Source organism: Podarcis erhardii (assembly GCF_964252035.2).
Source record: "Podarcis erhardii genome assembly, chromosome: 17".
Lineage (NCBI taxonomy): Eukaryota > Metazoa > Chordata > Lepidosauria > Squamata > Lacertidae > Podarcis > Podarcis erhardii.
In genome coordinates, this window is record NC_138515.1 from 26,051,173 (window position 1) to 26,074,964 (window position 23,792).

The 23,792-nt window shown below is 42.7% G+C and overlaps 1 protein-coding gene across 9 annotated transcripts in view; it reads left to right on the top strand.

Moving 5' to 3' along the window:
• The window catches only part of NRG1 (neuregulin 1), a 512,253-nt gene that overhangs the window by 202,679 nt on the left and 285,782 nt on the right, over window positions 1–23,792 (top strand). For 4 of the 9 annotated variants that reach the window (XM_081845046.1, XM_081845054.1, XM_081845061.1 and 1 more), the window contains one exon: window positions 2,655–2,729. The exons of 1 other annotated variant lie outside the window; for it this stretch is intronic. In XM_081845046.1, the coding sequence (XP_081701172.1) occupies window positions 2,655–2,729 (75 nt within the window). Of the gene's footprint in view, window positions 1–2,654; window positions 2,730–23,792 lie in introns of those variants that run through there. 4 more of the 9 variants (XM_081845060.1, XM_081845047.1, XM_081845049.1 and 1 more) reach the window with 1 other exon arrangement.

Below are 23,792 nucleotides of genomic sequence, written 5' to 3' on the forward strand. Positions count from 1 at the left end.
ATGCGCAGCGCTTGTCATTAACAACAGCGGCACTTGTCAGACTCAACAATGGCGCTTGTCATTCTCAATGGCGCCGTGCACACGGAATTAACTCTAACATCAAAATATTATGTTATGTATTGTATTGAGCTGATATGCAGCAGCGGGGTCAATGACACCTTTGACACCTTTGGGGGCAGGTAAACTAAATTTGGGGGCACTGGGTGGATCTTTGCACCCCGGTTGCACATATGCTAAAGACGCCCCTGCATAGAGGATTGCCCTATTGCTGATTTCAATCCTAATTATATTTGCTGCTACTATCCATAATTACTTCTAAATAAGCATGCATATGGTTTCATTGCAAAAGTGCTTAATTTTTGATATAAATCATGCTCCAGTATTAGTAGTACTTAATCTCAAAAGTTGGTTCATGTGGATAGCCACAAGCAGGACACAAACATAATAGCTCTCTTATGTTTGTTATCCCCAGCAACTAACTATTATACCCTTATCTTCCAAGAATCTATATATTTCCCCTTCAGATCCACTCAAGTTCATGGAGAATATCATTCTACAATGGAGAAATAATAGAGTACAGGAAGCTTGCTATTAACATTAAACGGGGTATGGACATGCCCTTGGTAGAGAAATTATCTACAATTCCCAAGGAATCTGTTTAGGAGGCGGACATACAGTACAGACAGACTCAGGTCGTTATTTCAATATGCTTTATTTAGAATATGAAAGGCTCCCAGCAGAGACGCAAAAGACACAGACCCAACACAAAACAAAAACAAGGCCTGCTAGAAAGGGATGATGGGAGTTGTAGTCTAAAAACAGCTGGAGACACAAATTTGGGAAACACTGCTTTAAAGGATGTTTAGACAGATTTATAGAGAATGACTATCAATGACTATTATCCATAATAAGCAAAACAATGCTTTTGGTGTTTGAGCTTTGTTGTTGTTGTTGTTGTCTCCTTACTCTGTTCATTGGCAACTGATTGGCTGCTGTTGGAAACATGATCTGGGACTAGATTAGATCTTTGGTGAATACAGCCAGGCTAGGCTCTTAAATTTTTCGGCTGCTAATGAATGGAAAAAAGTATTCAAGCATGCAGACAATCTAAATGTTTATTTTTCTGGAAATGTCCTGCATAATTGATCATTGTAAATGCATTGCCCAATCTAATTGTCTTTGGTTTTGCTTTATGCTGCTAATCATGTCAGTTAACCCTGCAATCTATTTCAGAGAGCATCAGAAATTAGAAAGCATCCCATTCACATTTTTTGGGTTAGAGCCTTTTGAATAAAATGTTCGACTAGCAAATTGTCATTGCTAGAAAAGCTCAGATGTACACATGTGGTCTAGATGTTGCATTCACCATATGAGGCTTGGCATTCTGAATTTTCTACCCTTTAGCAGTATTGTTTGGTAGAACTCATCACATGAGTTAGAGCCATCATCACATGGTGTGCTTACCCATACCATGTCAGCAAATAGCACTGGTGCAGATTATTGCAGAAAAAAATTACACATAAGTTACAGGTTTCTAAGAGACAGGAAAATTCTGGTCATTCTTGCTCATTGTGGTAGAATTTTATTTTATATAGTTTGTTTCAGATTTTCAGGTATCTCTGCCTACGCCATCTCCAGAAATCTGGATGGCACGATCTTAGATTGGATGTCATTACTTAATACGCTTAGGTTTTGTATGCTCTTACTTTAGTTGGTCATATTATGAATTTTTTTTAATCTTTCTTTGTGGTTCTGTAATAATTAGAAAAATGAATGAAACAAACAAACAAATAAACAGCCAATCACCAGATATAGGTGTTGTGAATATAAGATTCCTGGATTGACGTACCGTATTTTTTGCCCAATAGGACGCACTTTTTCCCCTCCAAAAATGAAGGGGAAATGTGTGTGCGTCCTATGGGGCGAATGCAGGCTTTCGCTGAAGCTTGGAGAGCGAGAGGGGTCGATGCACACCGACCCCCCTCTCTCTCCAGGCTTCAGGAAGCTATCCGTAAGCCTGGGGAGCCCGCGGGAGTTCCCGCAGGGCTCCCTAGGCTGCAGATAGCAGCCTGCTTGCCCAAGCGCGGGGCGCACTTCAGGAAACTATCCGCAGCCTAGGGAGCCCTGCGGGAGTTCCCGCAGCTAGGGGGGAATAAATTTTTTTTTCTTTATCCCCCCCCCAAAAAAAACACCTAGGTGCATCCTATGGGCCGGTGCGTCCTATAGGGCGAAAAATACGGTATTTTGTTTGGTATAATAAAAGCTGGCCTATCGTTAATTGGGCAAGATAAAGAAGTCTACCTCAGGCAACATATTACCAATTAGGTATACTATGCTATTTTTACCATCAGAAGGAGGGCATTGTGTTGATATTTTGCCTCATTTACTGGAATGTCCTGAGGGAACACCATGGAAAACTGACGTTAAATGCAGATCCATATGCAACTTTATATGCTTGAGGACTGCGAGAGAGTCACTTTGGTTTGTAAGGGAGTTATCAAAGCATGAACAGATAAGAGAATAAAACAAGTGAAGTTTATTGGTATGCTTTCAAGTGAGAATATCTAAATATTCCTTTCCTTTCTCTTTCTCTTTCTCTCTCTTCTCTCTTTTCCCTGTCCCTTCTACCCCTCTCCTTTCCCACTTACTGTCAGGAAGGGCCACTTCTGAAGGGCCAAGTCAGGATAGCCTGGTATCGGCAGAGACTAATGGCAACAGCAGCTACAACAGTGAGTGGATTTTGAATGGGGGCGGAGGGAGAGGGGAACCAAATGACAATGTTATCAGGTGTGGCATTCAGCTCCTGAAATATGCTGTAATAACCTGTGTTGAGGAACGGAGAACATGTCTTCCATCTCCAGCAGTCCTAATCAAAACAAGACTTAGCAAAATGGGGTTCGTGATTTCAGCAACAGTTTCGTCTCCTTGGCCACTGTGGGTGACTGAGACAGACCCATCTGCCTTACTCCATTGTTGCTCATAAAGACGTATCGGTGGCATAAGCTGATGCAAGAAAACAGAGGCTTGGAGCCAGGCATACAGTTAGTGGCTCATCAGCTAAATGAGTCCCATCCTTGGCATGGGCTAATGGGCCTCTGCCAACCCCCAGTTTGGTGCTGAGCAGGAACATTGATTTATGATGCCGCATATGCTTTTCCTGCTCTATTCTTAGAATGGGCAGAGAGAGACCCTGCCTTCTGCTCAGCATGACTTACCTCCAAGCCTTCTTTAACCACGAGAAATAAAAGTGATAATTAACCTTAGTAATGATTTGGTTCCTTCTTCCCAAAGTTTTGCAAAGGACCCTCTTTTCCCAAAGTTTTGCAACGAACCCTCTTTTTTAAAAAAATTAAACAAGTTATTCCTCGCAATGAAACAGGAGAGGGAAAATATCTGAGTATCTAGGGCTCTTCTGCTAGCTCCAAGACAAAATAACTGCCCCAGAGGTTATTGGTTTCTGCAGAAATATCCTTGTGGCGAGGAATTCTGAGGCCCTTAGCTTGATTCACTGCAGTGTTGATAGAGGAAAACTGAGAATGGGGAAGAGCAATACATATGGGCTGGATAAGAAGTTCTAGTTTGTGTGCCGGGTGATGATGTGGGTTGATTGATGCAGGCAAATGACAACTGATGCTGATGAAGGAGGCAAGAAGGATAATCTGTTAGATGTACTATGTGGGGATTAGCAGAGAACATGGAGAAACCAGCAGCTGACAGTGTGCCTGGAATTGGGAAGTACAGGCTTTCTAATAGAGTCATATGAATGAAAAATATATTTGGGAGGTGCATGGTTAAACAGAATGTTAATTCAAAGAGGTTGTTCGAGAACTTAAAATAGTCTCTGTTTTCTTTGGCAATGCAAGACAACCCAGTGTTTTTGAAAATGTTCTCTTCAGTGGTTTAAATTGCCTTCATTGTCACATGTCCTGATTTGTCATCAGTGACATCACAGAATCAAATCTGATTGGATATATGGTGTTGTGAGTGGGGATAGTGCATAATCCAGGAAGGAGGAAGCAAAGTGCCACCAGGTAAAAAAAAAAAATTAGTGCCAAAGCAGCTGCGGTTGCTGCCACAAAGTGTGAGAATGTGAAAGGTGAAAGTTGCCTAGTTTTTAAAGAAGAAATTTCCACCTTACCACCTGCAAGTAACTGATATAGCTGGATCAAGCACTTCTTTTGAGATTCAGGGCCTGACACAAAGCTCTAGACCTCCGTCTCTTGCCTTAAACACAGTACCTTTAATATGTTTGGCTGTGAATCATGTTGATACCAAGTTCATTGAGTAGGTTTTCCTCTGTGAATTTCATCTCTCTTTTTAATAAAGAGAATTTTATTGCTCTTGTGTGAGTTTGAACATAGTTAAAATGTTAAATAAATGCAACTCACACACTTAAATACCAGAGCGGTTTGTTGGAAGTCATATTCTTGCTAAAAATATAAGCCGTATTTTTGTGTGTGTCTGTCTCAAAATCTGAAGCCTGCCTCCATATATAGAACTGTGGGCATTTCTGTTTAATGCACCCCACTCCGACCCTTCTTCATCTTTTCGATATGTCTTGACTGGGTAAGAAGTGATCTAAAGAATGCAAGGTGTACATATACACCTTAATCTAAAGAGGGAAAGAATCTAACTATGGCATTGTGCTCCCCAGCCCCAGATTATTAAAAGACCACTGAGACTGGTTTGGATCGAAACAGGCCACAACTTTATTGAATACAGATGAAAGAGGTTTAGCTTGGGCATGGGGCAATCAAAATACTTCTTGCCCACCAGATGTGACGTGTAGGTCAATCCAGGCGTGGGTTCCTAAGGCTTACATCAAATAGGGCGACCACTGCAGTGACCACCATCTGGGAGAGTGCCATTGGCCCTGGCCCCGCAGACATGACCACTCCTCCCAGATCCCTTTAACGGGATACCCCAGCATTTTGGAGGGGCAGGCAGAGACTACAACCTCCCTTCCACCCAAGGCAAAGGATTGCCCCAATGTGCTGATTGCTGTTGTTGTAAGCCAAAAATGGCTTATCTCCTGAGTTTATGCCAATAAAACCCAGAAGCTTGAGGAGTTAGAAGTCCATCGTCGTTTATTGCAAAGCAATAGGTTACAGTGGGATTGTTTCACTAAACTGCAACCACGCCCAGTGGTCCAGACAGTGGCATTTATAAAGTTTCAAACAAAGCATTTCAGTTTTCACCAATCATATACATCATTACCTCATTTCATGTTTAATACACATGTGCAATAAGCACTGGCAATTTATGCTGATACAGTTTTAATTCCCACCGTGTTCTGTTACATTGTGTTAGTATGCATGTTGGGAACCTGTGCTATGTGTAGCCATTTGTACCATATAGCAACTTACGTTCTAGCTTTGAGCTGCATCTTTGTGATTCACATATTAGCTGTATTTCTGCCCCAGTGAGGGGGAACGGCAACTTGCAAAAGCGTCAGTTTCATAAAGCAACAGGTTACCATAACTTGCCAATTAGAAGCACACACAAGGATTTACAGGGGTACATATTATCACATTTATTGTGGCCCTTTGGGCCACCACCACACTATGAGGTAGGCAAAACCACCGGGCTGGAGCCAATTTGCCCAGTGGACAAATTCCTATCTGGCCCCATAATATGGTGACCACTGTAGCCAGAGCAAAGTCATTGACCATTGGCTTTAACCAAGGGTCGGTGAGTAGGGAACCTGAAGAAGGAAAAGCAGACAGGGCCCTAGGTGTGGGCTGCTTAAATGGCTAGGGAACGGTCCCAGGAGAAGCCTTCCTGCTCTGCTGGCTCCCCAGCCCAACCCAGCCTCTGTCTGAGCATCCATTCCTATTCACAAATCCCGGGAGCAGGCCAGGATCCACCTTACGCCCACACCACGCCCACAGGGCACCGATGCCACAATTCCCTTGTTGGGGTCTTAGAGGAGCCTCTGCCATCCCTCAACACTGCTGCACCAAAAGGGTGAGAGGACTTCTCAAAAGCCTACAGAAAGTGAGTGGGACAATTTTGCCACAGAACCCACACTCAACAGCAAGGCAAGAAATGGAAGAGGAATGGTATAATTGTCCTGAAGTGAAGCATAGTATAGTGTCAGGCTGGTCCTTGAGAGCACAGAGTGAAAAGGGGTCCGTGTTGGAGATTTGAGAGCTCCCCAGCCATTGGAAATCTAGGTTTAAGTACTGTTTTGAGGCCATAGATTCCAATGGAGAAGGGAGGGGGACTTTTAGATGAGTAATTCCTATTATTCCAATATTTTTATTGTACTGTTGTCTCTTCCTAGAGTTCCCTGCCTATTTCCCATTCTGTTTACTCTGCTTAATTAAAAGTTGAAATAACACCATCCTAGTGAACAATGACTAAACTAGTTACTTTGTTTCCTGTCTTTTAGTTATCTTACTATTTGTCTGTGTGGCAACCATTATTTAACAGGAGGTGCTGATTAGATCTTAATGCTAACTAGATTATATACTATTTGCCAGGCAATTGCTCTAAATGCCTTGTCCCATCAAGGAATAGATGTATTTGTAATAATGGCAGGGTTATAAATGAGTTCTGCACATTGACTGTGATGAAGAACACCAGAAAACCTTTGTTAAAGCAGTGGGATTTTCATATGCCAAATAAGGAAAGAATTTCCTTGTTTAGTTTAGGGCCTTAACTGTCAGGACCCCTAGTGTTGCGGCACTCATCTCATTCTATAGGCTGAGGGAGCCAGCATTTGTCCACAGACAGTTTTGCCAGGTCATGTGGCCAGCATGACTAAGCCGCTTCTGGCAAAACCAGAGCAGTGCACGGGAACACCATTTACCTTCCCACCAGAGCGGTACCTATTTATCTACTTGCACTTTGACATGCTTTCAAACTGCTAGGTGGGCAGGACCAGAGACCAAGCAACGGGAGCTCACCCCATTGAGGGCATTTGAACCACCGACCTTCTGATCGGCAAGCCCTAGTCTCTGTGGTTTAGACACAGCGCCACAGTTTAGGGCTTTACACCTGACTTAATCTTATATAGAAGGGATTAGAAGCAGCTGTTGATTAAAAAACTAAGTTGCATTAATATTCAAAGTAAGTCCAGGTAGACTGTTGCTGTAGCTGGAGGCTTCACATTTTTAGTTTCCTTTTTGATCAAAAGATTATTTGCAAGTAAAGTATTGTTGTATTGTAAAAAGAATGAGAATAACAATGAGAAAGTGTGTCTTAGTGGACTAAAGGAAAACAAATCAGTTTTTCTTTTCTTCAGACTCAAATCATGCAAGCCCTTTATTTAGAGTGTGCAATTTCACCTGCAGTAAATTTATCTAGCCATCAGTCTAGGACCTCCATGCACACTGCCCAGGTTTGCTCCCCAGAGAGGTCACTTCAGTGCTGCAAATGCAGCGGTTTGATTTCACCCCCCAGAGGTACACTCCATTGTCTCTCGAGGTAGAGGAATACCAACAACATGTGCTCATCTTTACACAAAGTATTAGGAGCTCAGGATGGCTCCTCAGTACTCTCCAGGACACATTTGGGATCAGAATGGTACCAGGGTCAAGAAAGTTCATAATGGGAATCTCTTTTCTTATTAAGGTACACCAACTTTTACTCATGCCAGGATCTACAGTAATAAAAAATGGGGGGGGGTGTCAGATTGAGACACACCTGTTCACACCATGATGGGAACATGTCTGGTCTTTTCTGTTGGGAAGACAGAGAATAGAGTACAGCTTGCTCCTGAAAGAAAGAAAGAAAAACAAAAACACAGCTATCCTAATCTCTGAGGTGATCCGAGACCCTGAAACTGTGATAATCAGTTTAACTGTCATGGTTTAACATAAACTACAGCTTGCTGAAGGTGTGGCGAATTCTCTGTTGATAATTACAGTTCTCAGTGATCCCTAGGGAGATGTTGTTGTTGTTGTTGTTGTTGTTGTTGTTGTTGTTGTTGTTGTTGTGTCCCCATCGTTCTACACAGACACTGAGGTCCAGCGCCAAGGGCCTTCTGGCGGTTCCCTCTCTGTGAGAAGCCAAGTTACAGGGAATCAGGCAGAGGGCCTTCTCGGTGGTGGCACCTGCCCTGTGGAACGCCCTCCCACCAAATATCAAGGAGAAAAACAACTACCAGACTTTTAGAAGACATCTGAAGGCAGCCCTGTTTAGGGAAGCTTTTAATGTTTGATGGATTACTGTATTTTAGTATTTTGTTGGAGGCTGCCCAGAGTGGTTGGGGAGGCCCAGCCAGATGGGCAGCGTATAAATAATAAATTGTTGTTGTTGTTGCTGTTGTTTGACTTTATATACCACCCTAACCCTCTAGGTCTCTGGGCGGTTTACAGAATAAAATCATAATATAAAACCACAAACTCCATAATCAAAATAAAAACAACAACCCAATAACCTCCCGCCCCCCAAAAACCCCACATTTTAAAAGGGCATAGGATGTCAATCAAATCAACCAAAGTCCTGGTTAAAAAGGAACATTTTTGCCTGACGCATAAAGGTGTACAGTGGTGCCTCGCAAGACGAAATTAATTTGTTCCGCGAGTTTTTTCGTCTTGCGATTTTTTCGTCTTGCGAAGCACGGACTTTGGAGAAGCTTCAAAAATCACCAAAGTCTTCAAAAACCTCAAAAAAGGCTACCACACCGCGTGCTATGAGTTGCTCCTCGAAGTGAATGCACGGTTTTAAGAAAAAGGAAACAAACTTGCAAGACAAAGGAAACAAACTTGCAAGACGTTTCCGTCTTGCGAAGCAAGCCTATAGGGAAATCCGTCTTGCGAAGCAACTCAAAAAACGAAAAACTCTTTCGTTTTGCGAGTTTTTCGTCTTTCGAGGCATTCGTCTTGCGAGGTACCACTGTATAATGAAGGAGCCAGGCGAACTTCCCTGGGGAGTAATTTCCCTCTAAAAAGAAAAAGAAATCCTTCTCTACCTGCATATTAACTAGGCAAATAAATATACATAGGTTCCTGCAAATTAAAAAATACTGGAGAGGGAGGTTTTAGAAAGCATCTATGTTATAGAACTGAATTATTGCTTCTGCAGTCTTGGCTGGGAAAGGTAGAGCGAGCCATCCTCATTATCTCCTTTGTACTGATGAGAACAGTAGCCATTTATCAGTATAGTAGATTTCCTGTATCCAATAGGTAAGCTAGGCTTTAACAGTCACTGAAATGAGAGCTAAATTTAGAGCTATTAAGTTTAATAGCTTATGGAATAATAAGTTACACTTTGCAAAATAACAGAGAGTGGAGGAGCACAATTAGACAGGGACCAGAAATGTGTGTCTATTTTTAAGCTTTTTGTACTACCTTTCCACTGTTACCTATTCCAAAAAAATGTACTGTACTGCAGCAACAGCAAAGAACCGCCGTAATAAAACTCTATTAAAAGTTCTCAAGTTTAAACTTTACCGAAGTAGTTCTGCCTTAGCTTGGCATCTAAAAATATAGAAAGATGTCACATTGGAAAGAATTCCAGAGAGCTGGGATGAAGGAGAAATTTTACTCAGTGTGCATTTAAATTTGAATCTATCAAATTCACACTTTATGATACAATATACAAGCTGAAACATAGTTATCCTTTGACATTGTCACTTATCCAGATTTTTCAATGCAATATTTTAAAGACCATTTTGCTGGTCTTAAAAAGCAGGCGCATGGGTGTGTTGGAGGAGTTCTCTTGTTTAGTCGTTTAGTTGTGTCCGACTCTTCATGACCCCATGGACCAGAGCACGCCAGGCACTCCTGTCTTCCACTGCCTCCCACAGTTTGGTCAGACTCATGTTTGTAGCTTCGAGAACACTGTCCAACCATCTCGTCCTCTGTCGTCCCCTTCTTTTTGTGCCCTCAATCTTTCCCAACATCAGGGTCTTTTCCAGGGATTCTCCTCTTCTCATGAGGTGGCCAAAGTATTGGAGCCTCAGCTTCACGATCTGTCCTTCCAGTGAGCACTCAGGGCTGATCTCCTTCAGAATGGATACATTTGATCTTCTTGCAGTCCATGGGACTCTCCAGAGTCTCCTCCAGCACCATAATTCAAAAGCATCAATTCTTCGGCAATCAGCCTTCCTTATGGTCCAGCTCTCACTTCCATACATCACTACTGGGAAAACCATGGCTTTAACTATACAGACCTTTGTTGGCAAGGTGATGTCTCTGCTTTTTCAGATGCTGTCTAGGTTTGCCATCGCCTTTCTCCCAAGTTCTCTAGGACATGCTAATTGGATAAATAAAGATAATAAACAATGCAAAAACTGTTTATAGCAATATATTTAGTCAATAATTTTCTTTTAGAATTAGTCCCTTGTGTCGCTGTGGGGTTATATTTATTCTTTTTAAACTAAAAAAATGTTATATTTATTCAGTGTAATAGTGAAGCGTGTCCCCAGATTTAATTTAGAAATAGCTTTGCCTCAGCTATCAGGAGGGAATCTCTATTCAAGATTAAAAGTAGACTTAGCACAGGAAGTGAAACCTTCTTTTTTTAAGGTCTGGCCCAGGACTTACAGGGATTTGAGGATCAAAAACAAAACCATGACTCATTTCTGAAGAACCCATCACTTAGTTATTTGTACTAGTCCATTCAAAATACTCCTGCCTTTCTTCCCTCACAAATAGAAGTGTTTCTTCCCTCACAAATAGAAGTGTTTGCATATAGCACCATAGTGTCTTTTTTAAATAAGTAAAATTATATTGGTTGCATAGTGACCTCAATATTGTCCACATAAGAAAGTGATCCTGCATCCTTTTGAAAGTTTGTTGTTTTTCTCCACTGACGATTTGTACATTTGTCTGTATCGTATTTCCTCTTTTTCCTGTTGCTTATGTCAGTGGGAAGTGTTCCAGAAGGCATCAAACAGACCTAAGTCTACTGGGAAGAGAGATATTTTGGGATATTCGAACCATGGGTTGTTTCCAAACAATATAGATACATAGGCATTTTGTCCACAATGGTGGCAATGACATCACCATTGGCCACTATTTGATCAGGCATTTCAAATGTATGGTCACACATGTACACATACATCTGGTCAGAGGTGTACACACCACCTTTAGTTTTATTCTAATAAATAATGATCTCAGGCTTGGATTTCATATATGAGATTGCTGCATCATTGTGCACTGAAGAAAGTCCTTTCTTTCTTCGGCACATAACTTAAGACTGTCAGATCTCCTTGAAAGTCAAACATGCTTCTCTGAAAATTTCTGGATTTGTAGACTAGAAAGTCTGGGGGGAATTCGGGTTATTTTTTTCCTTCCAATGTTCCAACCAGTGCCAGATTCTTCTTAAGTAATTCTATGGCCAGTTGCACTCTGGAGCAGAACTTATTAGTTGTTCTATTCTGTCCTAAACACTATGAATGTGCTGTTAGTTTCTCAACTGGAGTCTGGATGAAGTTTCAAGCTGTTGGGGCACCTTCTTCCTTCTCCACATATATATGCCTGTTTCATAAGCATATGATGTTCCAGAATGGCAGCACATCCATTTTATGTCATTGTTTGTGGTTTTGGGTAGCACACACAGCCTCATTGGGCATCTCCCTTTGGATGGTGCTAATTGTTCATCACTTGTCACTTTCTCATATGGCATGGTGGGAGGGTGACGATAGACATATCCCACAGGTCATACACAGGAGCAAGCTTGTCTTGCACACTGGGAGTTCGACACTGAAGCCAGCCATCAAATCTGTGTCCTTCAGTCATCCTTTTGAAGGGGCCACGGCACTGTGTTCAGGAAGTGTTGAGGGCAACTCTCAGCAACATATTTTGCAAAGGAGAAAAGTGGTAATCTGGAATGTGAATCACATATGACTACCTGCTGAAGTGAGTGCTCATTGCTTGCAAAAACATTTGGAGTCTTGTAAGTGTAATTAGTAATTTGTTCCAAATTACAGCTGTCATAGTTATGCTGATTGACAAGGAAGGTCCTCACTGAGGGAATTTCTTTTTTAAAAAAAAAATCTAGCTTATAAAGTGGTATTAAAGGAAACCTTTTGGGGTACTGTTGACTCCTGATACCATTTGTGGTGGCGTCAAGAGAAGTGAGGGATTTGTTTGCTGTCGGAATGAACAAATTCTTCTTCTCTCTCTGGCTCTCTGTGCCCCTTTCTCACGTGAGATAGTCCAAGTGGGACATATGTCTGTGTAGACATTTATAAAACTTTACTCCCTGGCTAGGCTGCTGCTTCTGCCAGCAACTGAAGCTGCAGATCTGCCCCCATATGCATGGAGAGTGGAGTCTGGAATGGCTCCCACCTGAACACAGTAAACCACTACTGTCCCTTCCCTCTTTCCCTATCCAGTGTGTAACTGATTTTCAGAGTGGACTGTGTCACTCAGCAGCATTCAGGTTAGAGCCTCCTGCCTTGTCTTAAAATACCACAGTGAATGATCTCCCCCAAGTTCGCATGCATGGTTCTCTGCTCATTTGCTGAAAGTAGCCTGCAGACCAGAGGTCTGGAATGGCAAAATGGACAGTAGGACAAGAGATGGGCTTGGCTGGACTGACCAGCATAAGCTGGAAAAGCAAGAATTTGCTTCTGGGGGTGGGACAGAACGAGTACACAGGTTGTTGTATTAGACAGTGTTTGAGGACTTATGAAATGCTCCATAGAACTGCCTTGTCAGATAATGGAAGTGGGTACCATATAGCTTTAGAGTAGTTTATTATACTAATAATTTTGAATGAACAATGAACTCCAAATGCAGTTTTCACATGCGAGACTGGGTCCAACAAGGAGCTGGACTATTGACTTTTCCCTTTAAAATATACTTCACAAATGCCTTGGTCAATAAGTTGGAGCCTGTCAATGGTACTAGGCTTTTGTAAATTTATGTATGTACTCATTTTCTTAGAAAATCAGGAGAGTTTTAGGTTTGCTGAAGGCAAAATGCTGCTGAGAGCAAAAGTATGAAACTTAGGTAGATCAGGAATAACAGCGATTCCTTCCAGGTCCTTCCATAACCACCAGGACATCAGTAATTGCTTGACAACACCTCTCATAAGGCCAGCTATACAAAAATAAGAGGGAAATATTTTTAAATAAAATAATAAGAGTTTAAGGATATGTGAACACAGTACTCTACGTGTTTCTCCTGTGCACATCCCCTGAAATAGATATGAACCAGGCATTCCATACTCCTGCTCATTCATTTCAGTGAGGTCTGCAGTTCCCTAATGCATTGGTTCTTAGCACATTGGCCTATGATCGCCCCACCCCTTCAAACAAGTTTGAGTGTTAGGGTGTACAGCAAGAAACACCTATTGCAGCCAAAGAGCAAGCAGCTATACTGTGTGTATTTGAAGTGTTACTTTAATAGTCAATATTAGGGCTGTCAGTCAATTAAATAATTTTTCATTCATTTTTCATTAGTTAATTTTTCATTAATTGCATTAATTTTTCATTAATTGCTTTTCATTAGTTAATTAATTTCATTAATTGGGGCAGAGGAAGCACGAGAACTTAAGAGAACGCTTTGGGGGCAATGTATAAGGTGCATTATACGATGCAAATTTTAAAATACGATTTTTAAAAAATGAACTTTTCTTACAAAGAAGAGATTTTGTAATGAAACCATTAGAATATCACCAGAACAGAGAAGTTGCAATTGATATGGAGTAATTGCAACGAAGTTTTTTATATTAAGAAATAAAGTTCCCTATCATCTGCTGTAATAAGGTTTGCTCGAACTAAACTGCAGAAAATCTGATTTTATTTAGTCATCATCACTATTGGCCTTAATTGGGCATCATCATATTGTCTAATAACTTTTAATTAATTTAAATTATGTTCATATCCCAAAATAGCTTGATGATGCTTTATCAGCAGCTTTAGCAGAAAACAGGTTTCCTGGCACTTAAATTGGTACTCTCATGTGCTCAGATTTACTCAGCAGGGAACAATTAGATTCAATTAAACATTCATTATATATTAGGTGATGAAAAATGGAGGCATGTTTTGTTGCTGCAAGTTCAGAGAGGTGAATGCTCCACTGTTTCAAATGGGAAGGCTGTATGTGTGAGGTCTCAAAATGCAGTATCTTTTTAAGTCATGAGTTTCTGGAGCTCCTCAGGAGTGGTTCCACAATATTAGCCAAATCAGAGACTTAATCAACTGGATTCACTTCCAGAGCATTTTGCTGCTTGTCGCTAGTCTAGGCCCAACCCTGCTTTGGTAGCAGATAGCCATAGGAAAGAATAGGAGTCTTGCTTCAGGAAAATAGGCATGGCGGCAAGGAGGGAGAGCCTGTTTGCATCTTCAAATAGCTCGGTCAGTAGAGCATGAGACTCTAAATCTCAGGGTTGTGGGGTTGAGCCCCACATTGGGCAGAAAGATTCCTGCATTGCAGAGGGTTGGACTAGATGACCCTCGTGGTAACTTCCAGCTTTACAATTCTAGGATTCTACTTTTCTTAGTAAAGGTAAAGGGACCCCTGACCATTAGGTCCAGTCGTGGCCGACTCTGGGGTTGTGGCACTCATCTCGCTTTATTGGCCGAGGGAGCCAGCATACAGCTTCCAGGTCATGTGGCCAGCATGACTAAGCCGCTTCTGGCAAACCAGAGCAGCGCATGGAAACGCTGTTTACCTTCCCGCTGGATGGGTACCTATTTATCTACTTGCACTTTGACGTGCTTTCAAACTGCTAGGTTGGCAGGAGCGGGGACTGAGCAACAGGAGCTCACCCCCTTGCGGGGATTCAAACCGCCGACCTTCTGATCGGCAAGTCCTAGGCTCTGTGGCTTAACCCACAGCACCACCCATGTCCCTCTACTTTTCTTAGCTTCACTTAAAAGGACCGTCATTAAAATACTCTAATGCTGCTATTTATTTATTTCAACAATATTTGCATCTGTTTACTTAGTTACCTTCATTGCCTTTGGCTGTTTGCACAGTATACCTTTAAAATGCATTCAAAGCACATTCTTGCCCTCAAAGAATTCTGGGCACTGTAGTTTCTTAAGGGTTGCTGGGAATTGCAACTCTGTGAGGGGTAAATTACAGTGCCCAGAAAAAAAATGTGTTTCAAATGTGGTGTGGTGTGTATTTTGTATTTTACAGTGATACTTAAAGCAGTTACATTCTGACAGGTTGAAAAAGTGTACATCATGTAAAACTCCAGGTGTTTTGATGAGTTCTCGTTACACTCTTGACCAAAAGTCAGAAAGAAGAGGCAGCCTCAAGCAAAGGATGTAAAGAGCTCTTAGGGCTACAGTGGTACCTCGGGTTACATATGCTTCAGGTTACATACGCTTCAGGTGACAGACTCCACCAACCCAGAAATAGTGCTTCAGGTTAAGAACTTTGCTTCAGGATGAGAACAGAAATCGTGCTCCGGCGGTGCGGTGGCAGCAGGAGGCCCCATTAGCTAAAGTGGTGCTTCAGGTTAAGAACAGTTTCAGGTTAAGTACCGACCTCCGGAATGAATTAAGTACTTAACCTGAGGTACCACTGTACTTACAGCCACTTCTGTTACCTTTTCTCTAACTCATTGGTTGTAGAAGTTCTGTTTCTCAGTGGGCAAGACAGGAACTCCTCACACGTTTGAATCCACTCTTTGCTTTGTTAGTGCTGCACAGGATCCTGGTGTAAAGAAATAAATAAGGTTTAAAAACTGTAGCCCTACAAATTCCAATAGTCAACAGCTATCCTTGTTGACAACATTCTGCTGTAGAAGGAAACCCAAAATATTCTTCTTAAATAGTAATGGATACAGAGAAAAAAGGGAGTTGCTAGCCATATTTTAAAATAGCCTTTAAACGAGAGCAGGATGCTCTTTTGTGTGTGTGTTTGTTTTGTAGTCCTACTGACAGATTTCTAAAACACTGGGTTATCCATTATTCTTACTGTGATCCTGTCAGACCACCAAGACAGAGTGTGGCACGTCCGTCTCAGTGGGCAGCTATGGTAACCACATCCTGAATGGTGCTTGCCAAAAGCTGGGTTAGAGGGTAAGGAAATACCTTCACAATGCAGGGGCAATGGTGGTGTACCCACACAATTAGACAAAGCACACTTCAACCATATTTTACTTTTATCCACCCCCTCCTGCCAACCCTTCATAGCACTATATGCCCTCTTCTTCTTTTTTGCAGGGGTATATGCTGAAGATACAGCTTCAGTTTGGAGAAATAATTATGCCCCCCCCCCCCAAAGCAGGACTGTGTGGATGCTGGAAACACAGGAAAGGAAAGGCTCCATCTAGTCAGGGGCACAGAATTCAGCTTCCAGACAATCCCAACTTTTCTGGCCCTTGAGAGCCAGTGTGGTGTAGTGGTTAAGAGCGATAGACTCGTAATCTGGTGCACCGGGTTCGCTTCCCTGCTCCTCCACATGCAGCTGCTGGGTGACCTTGGGCTAGTCACACTTCTTTGAAGTCTCAGCCTCACTCACCTCACAGAGTGTTTGTTGTGGGGGAGGAAGCGAAAGGAGAATGTTAGCCGTTTTGAGACTCCTTAGGGTAGTGATAAAGATGGATATAAAATCCAAATTCCTCCTCCTCCTCCTCTTCTTCTTCTTCTTCTTCTTCTTCTTCTTCTTCTTCTTCTTCTTGTGGCATATGTTTGAAAGAAGCTCGTCATTTCTGACTAAATAAGCGCTAGCCAATATATGCCTGTATGGGAGCTGATGAAGCACAAAATGGCTTAGTGATGCTGCTCTCACCTCAAAGATGGAAAAGGCAGAACAGTGGTATAATGATTTAAAAAAAATAAAAATAAAATAATATTTTAAGAAGAAACTTGAATCCAAATTGAGATAAAATATTGCTGGTAGTTTCTTTAAAAAGTGTTGTTCACGCCGCTCTGCAATAGGCACATGACAGCCGAATATCATACATGAAATAAAATTCAGTAATCATGAAAGGGCAATGGCTAAAATTCATTCTCCCAGAACCCATTTCTGTCTCTGTTAAAAAATATTCGGCCACCTAGGACTTTATCTCTCCCTGAATTGCAAAAGATAACCCCAAAATGCTCTGCCTCCTGCCTCTCCTTACCACATCAGCAAAGCACCTTTAACCTGGGAGGGTCTCTCAACAGCTATCAATTCTTCCTTAGCTTGACAATTTCTAGTTCTTTTCAGCCAGTCTCTTCAGGTTGCATTGACTTCCTAGAATCTTCTCCTTCAGAACTTCTGATGCAGATTTTTAAAATGATTCTAATGCTCTGGGAAGCCCCGTTTAATTAGGGACCTCATCCTGGCTACACTTGAGGGGAGCCACCTGTTACAATCTTCCATAACATTCTGCCAGCAGCTGTGGGGCCTAGATTCTTTATAGCCATTTGTGTCAAGGAGAAAGCTACTAGTATGATCTGCATGAATTTTATACTTTCTGCTGGTGTAAGATTACTGACTACACCAGGTGCAGAGCAGTGGAAGCTCAAATTGTATTTTCCCCCTTCTTTTGTTCCACAGCAGCTGTAAGCCCTGAACTAATGGCATCTTCCTGTTGTGTTCTGAAGCAGTGGGGGGCAGTGTTGGCCTGTAGTATGAATATTATATTTGTGCATTCCCAGCAATAGAATTTCAGAAATATGTAGAATTGGGCTTTTCTGAGGATGCACAGGTTTATGAACCTGAAATGCATAGTGCATTGTGTTGATAGGACCCTGGGGCTACTGTTTGCTATTCTAAACTATCTGAGCACCTTATTATTTGCATCTGAACTGACCAACCTGCAGTCTAAGGCCTGAACTATTCATTGCATGTAGCCCCATCTTGCTTGCTTGCTTCCCCCTCGTTTTTTTCCAGTTTTGTTATTTGGCACAGTCACTGAATCTGCAGTCTGGAGCAGAAGACCTGCACAGGAAGAAAAGAAAGTGCTTTTTTAAACCCTTTTCCTCATGCTATGTTTCTGTTTGAAGCTGGACCCCAAGCTGCTTTTTACCCTTGCTGGGGGAAATACACAAGTATCTGTATTGTTTCCCCAGTAGAGTTAAGAAACCCCTTGGAGTGGGGAGCCAACTCTCCGTGTAGGGGTGGGGGGGGGACTATCAGTGGGATAATCACCAGAGGGTGGGGGAAGTTAAGAAGTCCTTTGCTGCTGCTGCTGCTATTTGCTTTGAATTGCACCTTCAACAATTGCACGGTATACAAAAAAAGAAGGCCCAGAAAAAGAATTGCAGATAAGGAGAGAGGGGAAAGGGCATTAGCTCTGAGGTAGCATATATGCATTTCACGCAGGAGGTCTCAGTTTCAACCCCCGGCTTCTCCAAGTACCGTATTTTTCGCTCTATAGGACACACTTTTCCCCCTCCAAAAATGAAGGGGAAATGAAGGTAGATTTAAGAATGTCCACTGACAAAGAATGTCCAGTGTCTAAGAATGTCCACTGTCTCAAACCCTGAAGAGCCACTGTGTAGACTATTCTGAGCAAGACAGGCCCGTGGTCTGACTTAGTAGAAAACGGCTTCCTAACAAAACTGAATCTTTGGTTTTGCCCTCAGGCATCCTGGGCATCTGTTAAAAGGGCAGAGCCTGTTTGGTGCCTGCTTGATCTCAGTTTTGTGGTAGAGACTTTGGAAGCTTAGTGACACTGGAGCCTCTTTAAAGTACAATGTACAGTGGTACCTCGGCTTATAGACACTTCGGGTTATAGATGCTTCAGGTTATAGACTCCGCTAACCCAGAAATAGTACCTCGGGTTAAGAACTTTGCTTCAGGATGAGAACAGAAATCGCGAGGCGGTGACACGGCGGCAGCGGGAGGCCCCATTAGCTAAAGTGGTACCTCAGCTTAAGAACAGTTTCAGGTTAAGAATGGACCTCCAGAACAAATTAAGTTCTTAACCTGAGGTACCACTGTATTGCAACCTTTTCCCCCAGCCTTTTATCTCTACTGCTAACCCTGACACCCAGAAATGTTGTGATTTCTCGCCCCAGCAGCATGAAGATAAGGGGAATCATTTTAGCTACAAACTTTCTGCAAGTTAGGCTGCCATTAAAGCATTCTCTGTCTTTTATTTCTATGCCAGAAAAAGCTTCATCAGCCCCCCCCCCCCCCCCCGCCCACATCACAGAAACAGGGGCTGGTAAATAAAAGTTGGCAAGCTTCTGTGTACACCACTGTAGGCAGAGGAGTGAAGGTTCCTGTGAATCACTGTGGTATCAAGACATATCAAGAAGCACCTTAGGCTGTCATATAAATCTCACTGAGCTCAGTGAGGCCTCCACAGCTGTTGTTGTTGCTGCTGCTGCTGCTTTGGGTGAAGGAAGTAGGAAACTTTGAAGATGGGTACTGGACCTTTGGGGAGCAATTTAGATTCTGTCATGCTCTGCGTTAGGTGCATCAGGATCCAAAAGAGGCTTGGAATTGAGGTTGGGTTTGTTGTTGTTTCAAAGCAGCCACAAGCTATTTCCAGGGCGTGGGTGAGGGGGAATAGCTTGTTTTTTCCACAACCCAATTCCACGCCTGACTGGAATTCACCCACCACTAATCCCTAGTTGGAGGATAGAGTGGAAGTTGCAGTGTGTTTTCAGTCGGGAGTCCTAGGGTTCTGAGAAGAATTGGCAATCTCTTCCTATGCACGAACTGGCAAAAAGACGATTAATGCAAACGACTTCCTACTTGTGTGAAAGGCCCTTTCCACATCATGTTTTGTCCTTCTGTGCTCTAACTGTACACAAAATGAGGGCAGAGAGGTGTAACCCTGTCCCACATTCCCTGACATCAGAGTATCTGTCTCCCTGTTGGGTATTTATATATTGTTGTAGCTCTGCGTGGAATTAGTGTGAATCTAGATCTAGCAGCATGGTCCGAGGCAGAATAGGATTTGGTATATGTCTGTATATCTCCCCACACACCCCTGTCTCTTGGATAAACTTGTGCCAGCATACCCCTGACATTATGGCTGTATGTTATCACTGGCAGAAAAATATCTCAAGGTGTGCTTTAACGAAATTCTAAAGCTGCAGGGTTTGATTAAGCGCTCAGTAAATTATAAGAATTAGAGCAATAATAATTTTCATTACTGAGTTTGGCATTCAATATCTGGAGGGAACAGTAAGGGCACAAACATAGAAACGTAAGGCTACATTTTCCTTCTTCCATCCAAGAGGGCTGCTGTTTTAATAGAAATCTGAACTTTCATTGCATATTGTGATTGAATTAAATTGTATAGTGACAAGAGTCAATTCAGCCTACGTTTTGTTATTTCTCTGGCTGCAGTGATGCATGGCTCATTTGAATGAAAGCAAAGTTAATTTTTTCAGTTTACAAAGAGAGCAGTTCTGTGCCATTCTTGTTTCCCTGACAACACTTGCTCTAATATTCAGCACTGTCCTAATATTTTTGATATTATAGTGCAGGGATGTGGCAAACACGGCACCGGAGGATTCTGAACAGCAATGCCGGGTAGCAGAGGGAGGGGAAGCAATTTTCCTGCAGGGTTCAACGAAACAGCTTGACACACACATACCTTACACAAGCACACACACACACACCAGGAAAGCTGAAAGGAATGGGGTGAGATGGAAAAGAAAAATATTGGACAAGCCTGGGTGAGCAGAGATTTCCAAAAATATCCTCCCACCAGTCGGACTGCAGATGCACCACTGTTTATCAGAAGATCAGGCCATCTGCTATAGTGTTTCCCTGGAAAATCCTAGCAGTGCCCCTCCCTCTGTCTTTGCCAACCTTCCCTTGCTATCAACGACTGCCCTCCTATGCACAGACTGTGTAAGTTAAAAAAAAGAATTTCCCAATGATGTCAGTGCTGTTCTCTTGCAGGGAATCCCTGAACAGGGTGGAAAAAAATGTTTCTCGAGAAAAGCCAGTCTCTCCTCTCATATAAGGAAGGAAACCTCTTGCCATAAAGAATTATTATGGTGTAGGAGATAGGGCACTGCTACAGTCCACATAATACACCTCTTAATGGGTTCTTCTGAAAATTGTTTTTCGGAACACCCCCCCCCAAAAAAAACCCACCCTGATACAGCTGTCTGTTAAAGATTGCTAGCCAGCCGTGGCAGCTCTGCAGCAGATTACTGCTGGGAGCATTCCTTAATCCACATGCTATTACAGGATCAAAGCGAGTGTAATGAAAAATTGAAAGATTTTGTAGACCCTCCGATAGCAAGTCTGCACCACTCTTTTATAATGAGTGGTATTTTCCTCCCTGAGTTGTCCAAAGGAAATCAATCCTGGGTGCATAAAATGTTATGAAATTTCCATTCTTTCTGTGAGTAAGGTAGTAAAAGACTGAGAGTATATATATATATATAATCTGTATTTGTTGGATATGTCTGGGATACCACAAAATAGTTTGGAGGAAAGGAGGGCAAATGATTATCTCTATTTCATAAGTACATAGGAAGAGCCTAGTGGATCAGGGCAAAGACTCATCTAGTCTAGCATCTACAAAGCACAAGAGCACTCTTCCCTCCTGTGGTTACCATCAACTGGTATTCAGAAACATTGCTTCCATTCGTGGAGTCAGAGCTGCTGCTTCTTCTTCTTCTTCTTCTTCTTCTTCTTCTTCTTCTTCTTCTTTGGTGATCACTCATAGCCAAGTAAGATTGTCTTCCAAAACGGGGTTTTAGCAGTGAGTCCGTAAGTGACTGTTGAGGCCAATTTTGGATCTGCACATTCTTCCATGGTGGGGACAACTCCAGGTGGGAGTTGAACATGGTGTGGATTTGCCAAGTGTGCCTTCCTCTTAGCACGTTTCTCCCTTTCGTCCTGAGTTTGAAGTTTGAGTGTCATCAAAGCCCATGACACCTTTGGTAAAGGCTGTTCTCCAACTGGAGCACTCGTTCCCTTGACAGTTTCCCAATTGTCACTGTCTATACTGCTTTTTAAAAAAGATTTGCCTTGAGAGAGTCTGCCAATCAGAAGGTCAGCAGTTCAAATCCCCGCAACAGGGTGAGCTCCTGTTGCTCGGTCCCTGCTCCTGCCAACCTAGCAGTTTGAAAGCACGTCAAAGGGCAAGTAGATAAATAGGTACCACTCTGGCGGGAAGGTAAACAGCGTTTCTGTGAGCTGCTCTGGTTTGCCAGAAGCGGCTTAGTCATGCTGGCCACATGACCCGGAAGCTGTACGCCGACTCCCTCGGCCAATAAAGCGAGATGAGCGCCGCAACCCCAGAGTCGTCCGCGACTGGACCTAATGGTCAGGGGTCCCTTTACCTTTATACTACTTTTTTAAAGATTTGCCTTGAGACAGTCTTTAAACTAAGGGAGCTGGGCATGTTTAGCCTGGAGAAGAGGAGGTTAAGGGGTGATATGATAGCCATGTTCAAATATATAAAAGGATGTCACATAGAGGAGGGAGAAAGGTTGTTTTCTGCTGCTCCAGAGAAGCGGACACAGAGCAATGGATCCAAACTACAAGAAAGAAGATTCCACCTAAACATTAGGAAGAACTTCCTGACAGTAAGAGCTGTTCGACAGTGGAATTTGCTGCCAAGGAGTGTGGTGGAGTCTCCTTCTTTGGAGGTCTTTAAGCAGAGGCTTGACAACCATATGTCAGGAGTGCTCTGATGGTGTTTCCTGCTTGGCAGGGGGTTGGACTCAATGGCCCTTGTGGTCTCTTCCAACTCTATGATTCTATGATTCTATGATTCTAAACCTCTTTTGTTGACCTCCAACGTTACGCTTTCCATTTTTAAGTTCGGAATAGAGTAGTTGCTTTGGAAGATGATCATCAGGCATCAGCACAACATGACCAGTCCAAAGAAGTTGATGTTGAAGAATCATTGCTTCGACACTGGTGATCTTTGCCTCTTCCAGTACACTGGCATTAATTCCCATAGCCACTGTGACTAGTAGTCACTGCTAGCCTTATCCTCCATCAATTTGTCCAGTCTTCTTTTAAAGCCATCCAATTTGGATGGCATCAATGCCTCCTGTGGGAGGGATTTCCACAGTCTAACTATGTGCTGTGTGAAGAAGTACTCTCATTTATATGTCCCGAATTTTCTAACTTTCTGCTTCATTGGAGGTCTGCAAGCTTTAGCGTTATGAGAGAGGGAGGAAAAAAACTTTCTACTATACACTTTCTCTGTGCAATTCATGACTTTATAAACTCCTATCATGTCACCTTTTTTGTAAAATAAAAAGTCCCAAACACTGCAACGTTTCCACAGAAAGGAGTTGCTTCGTTCCCTTGATCATTTCCTTACATAATAAATGGGAGAGAGACTTTTTCGATTTTAATCTGAGCACAGTTTCCCTTAGAAATAATACAAAACAGAGAGGGATAGGATTTCTTTTACACAGCACTATCCTGTTCTTCTCTCCCGTTTACCTTGCCAAGCAGCGCAGGAGACCAATAAGATCTTGAGTGGCCACCAAAAACGATGGAGTGGATTGTTCTAATATGGGGAATACTTTAAGATCACATCAGAATGGCTTGGCTGGGTTAGATTGAAAGTCCCGAGGGGGCCACTAGAGGGCGCATCGGAAGATGGCTGACAATAACATCTCTCCGACCCACACGAGGTAATTTGGAGGCTATGATGGGAGTAATTAGCCTCCCTACCCCCCCCCCAGGATGGTGGGGGGGACTGCCCTTGCCTGCTGTGCCCTATGCCACCCCCGAATTTGTGGGGATGGGGGCACTAGGCACAAAGCCCTCCTGTGGGATTCTGGCACTCCTGGACGCCGTCCCTGATCCGCGCCACTAGCTGCAAGACTTCAAAAGAAACAATTTGGATGAAGGAATGCACATATCTCAAGGAAGGAGGGGGATTAAAGACTGCTAACAGAAGAGATCTCTGATAAAACAAGACAAGAATAAAACATGAGAAGATACGCCAAGATACGGTATGGCAAATGACTGATGGGGGAGGGGAAAAAACTTTCC